General features: G+C 39.4%; 1 protein-coding gene across 1 annotated transcript in view; it reads right to left on the reverse strand.

Annotated features, from left to right (window-relative positions):
- ITFG1 (integrin alpha FG-GAP repeat containing 1) overlaps positions 1-16,050 on the reverse strand; it is a 277,437-nt gene that overhangs the window by 114,944 nt on the left and 146,443 nt on the right. Inside the window, exons 9-10 of the mRNA XM_003792524.3 lie at positions 8,141-8,235; positions 5,097-5,272 (exon numbers count right to left, since the gene is read on the reverse strand). Coding sequence (XP_003792572.1) covers positions 5,097-5,272; positions 8,141-8,235 — 271 coding nt within the window. The remainder of the gene's footprint in view (positions 1-5,096; positions 5,273-8,140; positions 8,236-16,050) is intronic.

Raw genomic sequence — 16,050 nt, forward strand, 5'->3', positions numbered from 1 at the left:
TTTTTTTTTTTAATGATGTGTCAGGCTTATTGATTTGTGTATGTTGAAGCATCCTTGCATATCTGGGAAAAACCACACACTTGTTAGTGGTATATTATTCTTTTCAATGTGCTGTTGGACTTGATTGGATAGTATTTTGTTGAGTTTTCTTTTTTTTTAGTGTCCTGGTCTGGCTTGGTGTCTGGGTGATGCTAGCCACACAGAACGATTTGGGAGAATTCCCTCCTCTCCGATTCTTTGGAATAACGTCAGGAGGACACTCTTGTTTCTTCTTTGAAGCTTGCTAGACCACAGCTGTGAATCCATTTAGTCCGAGAATTTTATTTGTTGAGAGACTTTTGTAATGCCTCCTTCATTTCCGATTTGGTTTATCTGCATTTTCACTTTTTTTGGTTAGTCTTGCTAATGTTTTATCAATTTTGCTTATCTATCCAAATAAGCATTTTACTTTCTTGATCCTTTGTATCAATTTTTAAATTTTTTACTTCATTTAGCTCTGCTCTGATCTTTATTATTTCTCATCTTCTGCTAATTTTGAGTTTGGTTTGTTCTTTTTTTTTTTAAAATTTCTTTGATGAGCACTGTGTTAATCTGTATTTTTTTTTGTTTGTCTGTTTGACGTAGGCATTTATAGCTATAAACTTCCCTTTAGACCTGCTTTTGCAGAACCTCCCAGGTTTTTGGACATTGATTTTCTATTTTCATCTGTTTAAAGAGGTTGATTATCATATTTACTTCTCCTTTGACTCAATGATCACTCAGGAATGTGCTAATTTCTCTATATTTGTACAGTTTCCAAAGTTTCTCTTGGCATTGATTTCTAGTTTTATTCCACTGTGGTCTGATAAAATATCTGATATTATTTCAATCTTTAAAAAAATGTGTTTTTAATTTTTTTTGTGGCCTTACATATCATCTATCTTGAATAATGTTCCATGTGCTGGTGAAAAGAATGTGTATTTAGCAGTTGTTGGATAGAAGGTTGCTGTGACAGCGTGGCGGTTGTGAACCTGTTGTACCAGCTCCTTGGACGCTGAGGCAGGAACACAGCTCAAGTTCAGTAGCTTGAGGTTATGGTGAGCTGAGATTACATCACTGCACTCCAGTCTGGACTTTAGAGCAAGCCCCTATAACTTAAAAAACTGAAAGTTTTATGAATGCCTGTTAGGTCCATTTGGTCTGAAGTAGTTTAAATGCAATAATTCTTTTTTTTTTTTGAGACAGAGCCTCAAGCTGTCCCCCTGGGTAGAGTGCCGTGGCATTAAAGCTCACAGCAACCTCCAACTCCTGGGCTCTAGCGAGTCTTCTGCCTCCGCCTCCCAAGTAGCTGGGACCACAGGCATCTGCCACAACGTCCGGCTATTTTTTGGTTGCAGCCGTCATTATTGTTGTTTGGCGGCCCGGACTGGGGATTCGAACCTGCCACCTTAGGTGTACGTGGCTGGCGCCTTAGCCAGTTGAGCTATAGGCGCAGAGCCAAATGCAATAATTCTTGGTTGATTTTCTGTCTAGATAATCCATGTAATGCTAAGAGTGGACTATGAATTTCCCACTTTTGATGTATTCCATTTCTCTAGTAATATCTGTGTGTAAGAATATTGGGTACATATATTTTCAAAACTGTTTTATTCTCTTGCTTGAGTTTTGCTTTTACCTCTTGCATTTATCATTATATAATGACGACCTTTGGTTTTTTTTAATGATTTAGATACAAAATGTATCTGATATTCACCCTTGCTTTCGATTTCCATTTTTGAGAAATAATTTCTTCCATTCTTTTATGTTAGTCTATATGCAGGCATCCTCAAACTACAGCCCGTGGGCCACATGAGGCCCGCAGAGGACATTTATCCCGCACATCGGGTGTTTTTGCCGTCGCCACCTGTCCTGCTTTAGCAGCTGACTCGTCCTGGGGCTTGCAGCCCGGCCCTCCAATGGTCTGAGGGACAGTGAACTGGCCCCCCATTTAAAAAGTTTCAGGACCCCTGGATTCTGTATGTGTCTTTATTGGTAAGCTGAGTTTCTTGTCAGCAGAATATATTTGAACCATATTTTAAAAACATTTTTAGTCCATTTACAATTAGGTGATTATTGGTATGTGAGGCTTTGTTCCTGTCATATTGATAATTCTTTTCTTTTATCTTTTTTTTTTTTTTTAATATATTCTTTGTTTCTTTTTCTCTGTTTGTCATTGTGGTTGGGTGGGTTGCTGTAGTGGTACCTTTGATTCCTTTCTTTTCCTTCTTTATGTGATTGCTTTACCAGTGAGTGTTATACTTTTGTGTGTTTTCATGGTGACAAATATTGCCCTATTGCTTCCAGATTTAGGAGACCCTGGACCTTCTCTTGTTGTAGGGCCTGTTCAGGGATAACAAATTCTCTCAGAGTTTGCTTCTTTGGAAAAGCCTATTTTTCTGTTACTTGAAGTATAATTTTGCTGGATGCAGTATTCTTTTTTTTTTTTTTTTTTTTTTTTTGAGACAGAGCCTCAAGCTGTCCCCCTGGGTAGAGTGCCATGGCATTACAGCTCACAGCAACCTCCAACTCCTGGGCTCAAGCGAGTCTCCTGCCTCCTCCTCCCAAGTAGCTGGGACCACAGGCGCCCGCCACAACGCCCGGCTATTTTTTGGTTGCAGCCGTCATTGTTGTTTGGCAGGTCCGGGCTGGGGATTCGAACCCGCCACCTTAGGTGTACGTGGCTGGCGCCTTAGCCGGTTGAGCTATAGGTGCCGAGCCTGGATGCAGTATTCTTAACTGAGGGAATTTTTCTCTGTGATGTAGCACTTAGAATGCATCATACTATTCTCTTCTGGCCTATAGGTTTCTGCTGAGAAATCCCTGTTAGTTTGACGGGATTTCCTGTATCGCTAGCTAATAGATGGTTTTCTCTTGCTGTTTTTAGAATTCGCTATGTGAGTTTAGACAGGCTGAAAATAATGTGCTGTGGAGAAGACATGTTTGTGTTTTATCTCCTTGGGAATTAATGAGCCTCCTATATCTAGATGTCTAAATCTGCTGTTAGATTTAGGAGGTTTTCATCTATTATTTAGTTAGGTTTTCTAAACCGTTTGTTGTCTCTTCCCATCCAGGGGCATCAATATTTCCAATATTTGGTTGCTTTGAGTTGTCCAAATGTTACAAAGGGTTTACTGATTCTTTTGTTATTTTGGTTTTTAAAAAATTTTTGTTTCAGTGAATTACTTCAACAGACCTGTCTACAGGTTCTGAGATTCTTTTTTCTTATTAATGTAGTCTACGTTGAACACTGCAAATGTATTTTGTATTTCATTCAGTGAATCCTTCAATTCCAGAAATTTTTACTGATTCTTTTAAAAAATATGTTTGATAAATTTAACAGTTATATACTGAATTATGTTTCTGATTTATCTTGTATATCAATGAGATTCTTCTAAAGAGTTACGCTGAATTTCTCATCTGAGATTTTGTGAATTTCTTTTTGACTGAGGTGCTGCCCCACCTTTGGTGGCATCATATTTACTTGCTTTTTCATGTTTCCTATGTCCTTGCATTGCTGCCTGTGCATATGGTATTTGAGTCATTTCTTTCTTTCTATTTTTTTCTTTTTGGCCGGGGCCAGGTTTTTGAACCTGCCACCTCTGGTATATGGGGCCTGCGCCCTACTCCTTTGAGCCACAGGTGCTGCCCCACGTTTTGTTTTTCAAAATGAAAAATTCTTGAGTCCCTGAGTAGACAGCAACCCACTAGAACCCAAGTGGTCCATGTTGGTACTGTCAGTTACTGTGACAGGTCGGGCTGGCCAGTCCTCTGCTCTACTGGTGTGGGTAGGTGCTAGCTGTGGTTGCATCAGCAGGTTGAGTGGGCCCAATCACAGACCCTAGAAGGAAGGATCAAGTGCCAACCAAGGTGGACAGGGCTGGCTGAATTCCAGGCAATTGTACGGCATGCTGGAGTACTGAGGGGATGGGACTGGCCTGGCAGACTCAAGCCTCCTGGTAGAGCATTCAGGTACTGGCTGTGCTGTAGGCCTGCCACCACAGGGAGGGTGGGGTCCCTCTCAGCTAGGGAGCAGCACTGGTGGGAAGGTATGAGGTGTGCAGTTTGCTTGTGCCTTGTTTCCACAATAGCACACAGCATCAACAGTGGGATTTTTCCGCCAAGTACAAGAAAGTGACCAGTCTTTCCCAACTCTCCATGACTCTCCATGGTGGTAGCACTTCAGCCCAACCCAAGGGCAAGACTCAGCCTCTGTACGCTAGCCTGTCAAAATGGTGTTGGCTCTAAGCTTGCTACCAAGGAAGGTAGGGCTCCCTCTTAGCTGGAGCAGCACGGGGAGGTGGCTGTGGAGAATGCAGTTCACTCATGGCTTGGTCTCACATTAGCTGGTAGCAGCAGTGGTAGTAATTGTCCTTGGGGTTCATGGCAGTGTTAGGGCTCCCTTCTCCCTGCCTGGCTTGGAGGTGGCAATGGAAGCTTCAGCACAGCTTCAGGGCAGGGAACAGACTTTAGGCTAGGATCTCAGAATGGCACTAAGCTACAGTTTCCCTGGGTCCCCGTAGGTCCCTATCTTGGGCAATGTTTCTTTGCAATCTACAGGCAGCTCTGTGTGTTTGTCTCAAGGTGCAGGGGGGTTAAGGGATTCTCTCGTAGCTAAAATTTTAAAAGACTGTGGCAAGATTGTAGAGTCCTGGGGCTTTTTCTTTTACCCTTTCCCTGCCTCAGGGAGCCCTTCCCAGCTCCAAAACTGACCCCAGTCAAGTAAGCCACCCTGCTTCCCTCTCCTTGCCTGCTTTTGGGCTCCAGCATTTCTCTATTAGAGTCTAGTGTCCTCGCTTAGACTTCAATATATTTGAAGAATGGGCGTCTACTTGTCATTGTGGTTCCTCCCTGTGGAGGTGGTGCATACTGGGTGCCGACAGTCTTGCATTTCTCTCTCTAGGGACAGGTATTCAAGGCACTTGGGAAATTTCGGGGACCATATAAAGAAATAGGAACTGAGGTTATCATGCTCCTTATTTAAGGGACTATCACACCCTCAGGTGCTATTCAGTCACAAAGGGTCATACTAAAGACACTTTACACAGACAACCAGTCCTCACTTGATGTGATTTCCTTACCTTCCAGACGTATTCTTCAGTATGGCAAGAGCATCTGGATAGCCATCCATGTTGTAGTCTCCAATGTGAAGGGTAATCGGAATAGAAATTTCAAGCGGTCGCTGCTGCTCATGTGCAGAGGGCACGAAGCCCCACAGGGTACCCTTATTGCTGAAATCTTGTAGGACTGGAACCCACTAGGCAAAACAAGGAGGAGATTAGATTTTAAAGTTCTTTTAGAAAAAACCCCAGCATTTGCAAAACAAGTGACAGATTAAAGTTCTCAAGATAAGCATTATTTTACTTCTCTTTCTATATAATGTGGTAAGGTATTCTAATTTATTTTAATGATGCTCTGAGGAAAAAAAAAACTTAGTCTCCCTTACGGCTTATCACTAGTCATCTTTGACCACGTAAAACCTTAGAAAGTTTCTCACAGTATCACACAATTTTTTTTTTCTTGAGATTGGGTCTTGCTCTGTCCCTGAGGCTGAAGTGCAATGGCATGATCAGCCTCACAGCAACTTCCAGCTCCTGCACTGAAGTGACCCTCCTGTCTCAGCCTCTCGAGTACCTGGGACTGTAGTCATGGACCATCACATCTGACTAACTTTTAAAACCATCTGCACAGACAGGATCTCACTATGTTGCCTAAACTGGATTTGAAATTCTGGCCTCGGCTCAGCGCCTATAGCTCAACCGGCTAAGGCGCCAGCCATGTACACCTAAGGTGGCGGGTTCGAATCCCCAGCCCGGACCCGCCAAAACAACAATGATGGCTGCAACCAAAAAATAGCCGGGCATTGTGGCGGGCGCCTGTGGTCCCAGCTACTTGGGAGGCGGAGGCAGGAGACTCGCTTGAGCCCAGGAGTTGGAGGTTGCTGTGAGCTATAATGCCACGGCACTCTGCCCAGGGGGACAGCTTGAGGCACTGTCTCAAAAAAAAAAAAAAAAAGAAATCCTGGCCTCAAGCTATCCTCTAGTCTTGGCCTCCCCAAAGGTAGGATTATAGACATGTCTCGGATTATAGACATGAGCTATCACACCTGGCCTGTAGTATCACCCAAATCTTAGGACTGAACAGATATAAATATCCATGCAACTACTCAATTTAAAATTTGTGTTGAGTGAGAACATAACTTTAAATAAACCTTTCACAAAACTAAAGCAAACTGTAACATCATCTAATACTGATGTCCTTTCAGGAGGACCAACGTAGGAAGAAAGTGAGAACCCTGCTCAGTCTCCCCTGTTCTCCTGCTGGGCTGCTCATATATGAAGAGGACTTTGGTCATCCTCCTCCACCAGGCAGCTCGTGAGGCTTTTCAAACACCAGGCCTAGTAAGCTTTGTCTGCAACTGACGGGCACTTTTCTCCCAAGGAAAATGAGCTCTGTCTTTAAAACAGCTAGAAGCTCCATTTTTAGTAAATTCCTTTAATTCTATTTTGATTACAATGAAGAGAATAGAGAGAACAGACTGATTCCAAAATGAGCTTTTGGAAATTCCATTTTCTTCTCATTGCACATATCTTTACTTTTTAATAGCTAAAAGTCCGAAGAGCAGAAATCATGCCATTAAAATGATTGACGTGCCCACAATAAGGGAAGAGTCCAAATGCTGGCAGATAGTCTGCATGTGTTTCGAAGCAGGCATGAGGCCAAACATGCCACAGGTTTCCTCTTCTTCCTTATAAGCAGGAGACTTATTTTTACAGCTGCAAGCCAGACTATCATGAAAATGGCTGCTTATAAAGGGTGCAGCAAATGGGGTATCTCCATTATTTCATATGTAATTTGCCATAAGAAAAAAAAAACACTTGAAAAAGACAGAAATAATCAGTTTTTTTTTTAAAAAAAGTGGTCTGCCTTTTTAATATTTTTTCTATCTTTTTTCAAGCAAAAAGTATTATTTTATATATCACCAAAATGTTTCATTTGACTTTGAAAAAAATTGTTGGCTTAGTTTTAGAAGATGGGAAATTCCACAAAATGCCAAGTTATAAGAAATTTCTGAAGAGGCTGACAGTTTATTTATGAGGATAAACTGTATCAGATAAAGTATTCCTATTAAGATAAATGTAATAAGGTCTAAAAAGTAAATAGATTTTTCACTTAATGTGATTCCAAAACAGTAGCCAAAAACCTGTGACCTTTATCTTCTCAGAGAGCGATGCCAGTTAATTTAAGGCATTCTCACGGTGGTGCACCACTTGAAGCAAGGTGACAGTCTGAGGTTTACTCCTGTATATGACTCAGTAATGAAGAGCTACAGAATTAATGTTGGGAGTGATTCAAAACCAAAAAAACTTAAAGATAAAACTTAAGAGGGTAAAAATAAAATACTTTCATTTATTGAAAAACCGTTTAAATCTAGTCCTGGGAAGCACTGAGAATGACAGTGTGTAGTGTATGGGACCAGGTGTGAGCACCACTGTCCTCAGACCCCTCCGGCACCTGCTGGTAGAAGGCTGATGTCACGTAAAATGTGACACTTCCTATCCAAAAAGGTCATCCATGTCCAATTGCTATTCTATCACTTATTACCCCTCTAGGAAGAAAACCGGTTAATTCAAATACTATTGTTATAACTTATCATGTCTATATTAATCCTCCACTGTGACTATCACATTTCAAACTGCTTAATAAGTAAGCACGAGAAAATGAAATAGGTCTAGATGTCATAAATAAATACAAGATTAGTTTTGAAACCAGATACAGTCTACAGCCATATCACCCTGAATAGGCTCCATGTCGTCTGAAAATAGATGTAACGTTGTTCAATATAACCTTTTATTATAGTGTGTTTTGCCATGTAAAAAGCTAATAGGTCATTTAGTAACAGGATCCAAAGTGAGTTTTCCTTACCAGATATGATAATAATAGTACTTTCCTCCTCAATAGACAAAAAATAGATCTAAATGTATTTTATATAGTCATAATGAGGACATTAATAACTTAATTGAGTCTTTCTCTCCCTTCTGATTCTTCAGATACCTTCTCTAACCCTGGAAGTTTCTTTTAAGCATAAAACTCTTCTATTTACATTAAAAACAAGCTGGCCCACCTGCGCTGTCCCGGATCTCACTAAGTAGATGCCGCTTTTCTGGCAGTCTTGGTCTTCACACCCTGGGAGCAAGTGGTCCATGTGTCCGTCTCCATCTGTCAAAAGAAATTCAAAAGTCCATTAATAGCCACAAAATAAAGTGTTCTTGTATGGCAGATTCAATTCTGTGTTTGTTCAAAGTCTACATCAATCTGGATAAAACAGAGGAATGTGACACATGGCTTTATAATGAATGTGATTCAATTAAAAAAAATCACGCTGGCCCTTGCTACCTGGCATCTGAACTGTATCTCATTTTAAATTGCACAGCCTTCTGTGGTTAAATATTTATCTGGTGTTGGGAAAAGACCCAATTTCAGGCTTTAATGTTAAAATCATCAATTAAGAAAAATGTGGCTGTGACATATTCACATAATTATCATTGCTGCCAGGAGAAAAATAAGCATGTCAGTAGTAACCCATTACTACACAGCATCTTGTGAAGGTGAGATTCTCAGCGTCCCACATACTTATAACACCTTTTATTCAGCATAAACTTCAGTCCAAGAGTTGTAAAGCTCTCAGCACTCTGGCTTCTGTAAAGTGCCAATAAATTTTTATCAATACAAAAGCAAATGAAGGGAATAGAGATGTCCTTTCCAGTGGACTTGTTCTTACAAAGCTGCCCACTATTCTCCAAACCCCTGGAGGTGAGTCCCTGGGGAGCCTGCAGGCAGCACCTCCAAAGCTCCTTCCTGCCTCCCACCTGCTGCCTTTGGTTACGACTCTGAGGTGCCCAGGCCAAATCCCTTTCTGTGAACATTGATGATAGAGTAATGACTTAGCTTTAACTTTGGGGCCTGATTTAGTGTTGTTTTAATTTCAGATTTGTTTGCTATGATTTATTACTATCATTTAATTATACATTTGGAAGAACATTAAAAAAAAATAAAACTATCATTAGTCTCTCTGAATGGTGGCTCACACCTGCAATCCTAATACTTTGGGAGAGTGAGGTAGGAGGATTACTTGAGGCCGGGAATTTTAGACTAGCCTAAGCAATATAGCGAGAGCCCATCTCTACAAAACTAGAAAAATTAGCTCAGCTTCGTAGCTTCACCTGTATTCCTGGATACTTGAGAGGCTAAGGCAGGCTGGGCTTGAGCCCAAGAGTTTGAGGTTGCGATGAACTAGGATGACATCACTGTACTCTAGCCTGGGTAATAAAGTGTGACACTGTCTGAAAAAATAAAAAACTAATATTAAGGAAACATCCTTCACTGTATAGGTTTAAGTATTAAGAGAGCTATATTACTATAAAAAACCTATCAAGTCTCCAATAGTGAATTCAAGAGGAACAAAACCAGTTTAGGCAGTGGGATGTGAACCCAGCCAATGGAAGCTGACCTCCACACGGATAAGGAAGAAGACACAGAAAAGTGAGAAATTAGTTTCTCTCATTTAATTTCATGATTCAATTACTTACGATCATGATTAATATTTGTGATAATAAACACTTAGAGGAGTACAACATTAAGTACAACAGTTGAATTAAAAACAAAAGAGGACATCTGTGATTTGAGAGCATATAAATTGGTACTGCTGAGAACTGAAGTTGTGAGGAAGAGACGTAATTCCAGGCAGGAAAGCTTGAAGAGAGTAGGTTTTCTGGGTAGGTAAACACATATACATCTTGGTTAAAAAAACAAATAAAAGAGAGCTAGCCAAGTAAGAAAAACTAAATACAAAAATGTGATTTATAAACTTGTTCTAATAACGTCTTAGACCTTGTGAAAAACCAAACTACTCTACTGTAAACCAATAAAGAACCAATACTAAGTCTTTGTCCTTCATTTTTAACCCAATAGCAAAATACTCAAATTAGAATTTTATTTATACTTTTTCCTGTAATTTCTCTTTCTTACCAGTAGTTTCAGATTTCCCATGGGTACATTGACCATGAACTAGCTGATATTTTACAAATGGATCTGGTAAATACCTACCAAGTAAGCATATACCTAACTAAGGTGGTACTAGCAGAGCATGGATTTCAGTATAAATAATCGGCAATGTTATATAGACATGCTCACAGAAATCCAGAACTCACTCATGGAGTGTCTCCTGTGCCAACTCTAAGTGCTATCTCTATCTATATGGCTTTCTGAGAGTTCAATTTTGAGCCCAAAGGAAATCTGCTGCCTTAAAGAATACAAATTTTAAAATCCTACATGTTTTACTTTTTTGCTTTTCAAAAAGCTTATTATTTGGTAGCAATTGAAAGATGTGATAACAGAGAGGGTAAGAGGGAGACATGTTAAGCCTTTAACCAGATTGGTCTGCTGTTAACACTTTACTCCATTTTTTTTCCTTTTTGCTCTTTCTCTCCCTGAAATAAATTCTTTTCTGAATCATGTATATTTGCATTAAGTACATCTGTTATGGCTCTTTTCTCTTTAATATGTCAGTGTGTGTTCCCTTGGAATAGAGATACTCTCTTACTTAACTACGACAGAGTCAATTCACAATGCACCCAGGTACAATGCCGTTAGCTAATGCAGCGGTTCTCAACCTGTGGGTCGTGACCGCTTTGGACTGTATTAAAGGTTCGTGGCATTAGGATGGCTGAGAACCACTGATCTAATGCATTAACCACACTCTGATACTGCCCTGTACGACATTTTTGTCCTTGTGGCACAGGGCCCAGCTGAGGAGCAGAATTGCATCCAGTTGTTACTTATTAGCCACCTTTAATTTGGAATCTTTCCGTAGCCTTTCCCTTTTCTAATCTGCACACCCTTTTTTATTTCATAATACAAGAATCTTACATTTTAATATGCTACGTTTATTATGTCTACTTTCAGAAAGTAGCTTTCACATGGGAAAAATCAGAGGCACAAGGCTAGGAACACAAGGTAAGCAAAGGTTAGCAAATTCTCAGAAAAATAATGTCCCTTTGTGAGGAGACTACAAAGAAAGTCCTATTGGGGAAGGTTTCTGGGAACCCGGTGACCCAGTCCTTAAAGAAGTCCCCACATTCCTAACTCTGGCTGCCTTTTCCGCAGGACTTCAGTACAGGACATATATTTTTGAAGGCTAAAATCCTTTCTTAAAGACTCAACAGAAATTGTCACAGTAGGAATGGCATTTTGGCTTACTAATATTTATAAAATCCAGTGTAAAACTGACCTTTGTGTGACTGATCGTCGGAGACTAAAGAGCAAACACATGCCAACCTCCCTCAGCCAAATTTCAAATAAAATTCTTCTCTAAAACATACAAGTAATTTTATAGCGATAAGAGACTTAACCATTCAAAACTGAGTTACAGAAAAGTTTTAATTTTAAAGTCAAGAAAACACTAAATTACTATTATTGTTCTTAAAAATGGATATGAATTTTTCTGTTTTTAACTAAGGGAACAAAAACGAAGATACACATCGAAAAAAGGGTCACATATATCATGCATCCTCTTAAACATCACTTATCCTCTTAATATTTTCAGTCTAATGAAGTTACGCGACCTGTGGCATTGTTAAAGCAAATTACAACTCATTGTTCTGGCCCCAGTTGCTGTTGCATTAACATTCTTTTTTTTTTTTTTTTTTTTTTTTGAGACAGAGCCTCAAGCTGTCCCCCTGGGTAGAGTGCCATGGCATTACAGCTCACAGCAGCCTCTAACTCCTGGGCTCAAGCGAGTCTCCTGCCTCCGCCTCCCAAGTAGCTGGGACCACAGGCGCCCGCCACAACGCCCGGCTATTTTTTGGTTGCAGCCGTCATTGTTGTTTGGCGGGTCCGGGCTGGGGATTCGAACCCGCCACCTTAGGTGTACGTGGCTGGCGCCTTAGCCAGTTGAGCTATAGGCGCCAAGCCTGCATTAACATTCTTAACCCATAGTCCAGTGGCAGGCCTCTGTATCACCTGGGAACTTGTTAGAAATGCAAATTCTTAGGCTCCTGCCCAGATCTAATCAATCAGGACCTCTGAAGGGGGCGGCCCAGCAGCCCGTGTTCTCCTCAGTCTTCCAGCTGATCTGGGTACATGGTTCGGCTCAGGAACATACAGCTCTAAGGTAGCTACGCTGGTCGCCCCCTGATGCTGGAGTGCGACATGGATCCCCGCATTTAAGGTCCTGATCGTGTTTCTCTGTTTAGAAGAAACTCCTTTCCTTGTTAATCAAACCCTACCGTCCTTTAGGGCTCTGTATCTCTTCCTTAGGAACTTGAACCTCTCTGGCAGGTCAACTGGCCACAGAACACAAAACACATACTATTATACAAAACAACTATTTTCTGTGAATGTCTTCCAACTCTGTAAAAATGTGTAGAGATTTTAAAGTACTGGAAAGAAGGTAAATCAGGATCAGATACATTTGGATTTCTAAGGTGGCTTTGCAGCCAACAATGAACAATTAGCCATGACATCTGAAGAGGAAAACTAAAAAATAATTTTTTAAAAACACTGCTTTTTTGGAAACAGGAATGACCTTGCTTCTTCCTTTTTAAAGACTTTTTGAGAGGTATTTGGTTTGTAAAAAACATCTTCTCCCTACTCTTGTCCCTTCCCCGACAACCCCCCCCCCCAGCAGTTTCTTAAGTACCTCCTAAGACAGTTTTTGTGCAGACATACTCTGTATATAATTTTGCATCAATTGTAGAGTACTCTGCTGACTTTTTGGCACCCTCAACTTCTGATTTAATGTTACTGTTGAGACAGTTTCATAACAGTAAATTTATATCTGCTGCATGTATATTATAGTGTTACATTATATGAATATATCTCAGTATAACGTATTCTCTACTGATGTGCAAACACTGGGTTGTTCCCCATCTTTTGGTAATCCAACAACCCAACAATGAGTAATTTTGTATAATCTCATCTTTGTGAGACTGTATCTATTGTACAGATTCCTAAAATGGAAATTACTACTTCAATTATTACATGAAATTAAAACTTACTGTTTGAATCTCCATAGATAGGTAATTCTCAATGTTTTAAGACTCTTAGAAACTTATGCCTCCCCAAAAAGCTTTATGTGGGTTATCAATGGCTATTTATTGTATTAAAAATTAAGGCTGAAAATAAGCTAAAATAACAACCACAGGTACACTACATATGAGCACATTTTCATGACAAGTAACTTTTCCAAAACAAAATGATCTTGAAAAAATGTAACTGTCAGGCTTATCTTGCTTCACAGAAAATAGTATCCAATTTTTATATTGATTTCATATGCAATCTGTTGTAATATGTTGTTTTGGTAACGAATAAGCAAATATATAGTTGGTTTTAATATCTTTTTCAGATAACTACATGTACTTCCATACCATCACTAAACTCAACACATAATAATAATTCCTTAACGGTTACTACAGCAAGGAAACTAAAATCTTTATTGATAAACTTTCCAGACCCTGCTCATTAAAATTCACTGGTTAACCCTGGGGCACTCTGAGTGGAAGCTTCATCTCCCCCATGCACTCATGTAAAATGTATGACTTTGTAAATCATACATGGATCATTTGAAAATACTAAGTTATGTGGATCTTCTCCGTATTAACACAGTTCATTATGGAGTATCAAAAACTCACAATAGTTAATATCACTATAATCTTATAAGAGTCTTTAGCTATTGGGAAATTATCAGCTAATTAGCAGACAGAAGTTTGCCAAAATTCCAAGTTCTGCTTCAAAGCTCAAATTTTATCATTGTTCCCAAGTCCTGTCAGTTGCTTCCTTGACGTGACAAGCTTACCTTGCTCATTTTAGAGAAAATGTGTATCAAATACTTATGTCTGACTAATCACAGCTTGTTAGTTGTTCTTTCAAGTAAAAAATGGTATAAAATAAAAGTGGCTAGTGTAGCTTGCAGCTCAGCCAGACCAGGGCTTTTCACCAATGCAGCCGTAATACTTTGTGTGCAGAAGTTTCTTCTTTTACATAGTTCTTATTCCCGATATAGAATAACATTAAGAGTTGAGATTTAATAAAATTATTATTCTGGCTGCTTCAACAAAAACATGAAGTGAAACAGACTGACTCTTGTTCCTTCCTCCTCCTCCTTGTTGACCTTGAGAACGTACAGTGGTGAGGAGCACAAGTTCAAGTTCAATGCTACTGCTTTGATTGGTGCTAAACTGCAAGCAGCTTTATGCACCCCACTGGTTTTGCCTCATCAATATATGTCAACGCTATGAAAAGGCAAATAAGATCTCAGAACTGTGTAAAAATAATTTTCACCTTGTACATTTGCTGGAAGAGTTGAAGACACCCACCCCTGAAAGGCTCTTACTTTGGACTAACTTTGAGAATTATTGCCAAACAGGTTGCATTGGCAACTGAATTAACAATTGTTTTAATTTTTGACAGTTTGGCAAATGAAAATGATAGCTCATTGCTGTTTTAAATTTTTAATTTTCTTAAGAATGATGTTGGTATTTTACCTATCAATTTGTAGGAGCCCCTTCAGTACAAAGAAAAATATTATTATTTAATTTATTTTTTGAGACAGAGTCTCACTATGTCGCCCTGGGTAGAGTGTTGTGGCATCAGAGCTCACAGCAACCTCAAACTCTTGGGCTTAAGTGAGTCTCTTGCCTCAGCCTCCCAAGTAGCTGGGACTACAGGTGCTCACCACAATGCCTGGCTATTTTTTGGTTGTAGTTGTCATTGTTGTTGGGCAGGCCCCGGCTGGGTTCAAACCTGCCAGCTCTGGTGTATGTGGCTGGTGCCCTAGCTGCTGAGCTACAGGTGCCGAGCCCAAAGAAAAATATTATTTTGCCAGTGATTTATTTATGTTTTCTTTCATGGTTTCTAAGTTTTGCCTGTAATTCATCAAGGTCTTCCCATTCCACAGTTCTAACTTGCTGTTTTCCCCCACTCTATTTTCTTCCAGGACTACTGGGTATTATTTTTACCTTGAAGTCTTAGATTCATCTAAAATTAATTTTGGCATAAAATGTGAGTTATGATTCTACTGTAATTTTTACACAAGGATATCCATTTGTTCTACACCAATTATTGAATGAGGTATAGTTTTTAGAGAAGAAACTCAATCTCTTTTGTATTAGAATCTCCACACCTCTCTCTTATTGTGTATATTGTATATTTGGTACAGTGATACAGAGTGCTTACTAAGTAGGCAATAAAGGTAAAAAAAATAACTTCTGAAAAGAGAAAATGTGCATGTGTGTGTGTGATTTTCAGGGTTCTTATTTCAAGGACCCATTGATCATCGTCATGAAAATGGTCATGAAAAATGAAAGCAATAATTTAGAATGTGACAAATGTTATTCCATAGATGGAGAAAAAAATGTAAGTTAATATTTCTATCTACAAACTGGAACACTTGTTTAACACTAGTTTAATAACTAGTGTTATTAAACACTAGTTTAATAACAAAAATAGATGAGTGATTTTTGATTACAAACCAGAACATTGCAGATAGCTCAAATGGGGAATAAGTCAAAATGTCCCCTTCTACCATCCAGAAAATTTACTCATGGAGACTAGAGCTACACAAGCTATAAATACCATAAGTGATATGACTAATTATTAGAATGTTTTAAATAAAATTCATGGCTTTAACTTCTGTATGTTGGACCTAGGGCTGAAAGATTTCTATGCAGTTTCTAAAACTGGACCTCTTGTTAAAACAGACCCAGAATATAGGTAGAAATAATAGGTTTTCTCTCACATTTGTCAAGAGAGATATTAAATATGACAGATCATTAGTCACAGTTTTTGGTAATTCATTATCAATACAAAGCTGGAAATGTATATTCTGACACTAAAAGTATCAAGTATATCACTTTGTATTCTTTTAGAAGAAGATCATTAACAGAAGGGAAATTCTCACAGCTGAGCTGGGTATGGTGGTGCACACCTCCCGTCCCAGTGACTTGTGAGGCTGAGGTTGAAGGATGCACCGTGCTA

The sequence above is a fragment of the Otolemur garnettii genome, unplaced genomic scaffold, assembly GCF_000181295.1.
Source record: "Otolemur garnettii isolate 467f Iridium unplaced genomic scaffold, OtoGar3 scaffold00058, whole genome shotgun sequence".
Classification (NCBI taxonomy): domain Eukaryota; kingdom Metazoa; phylum Chordata; class Mammalia; order Primates; family Galagidae; genus Otolemur; species Otolemur garnettii.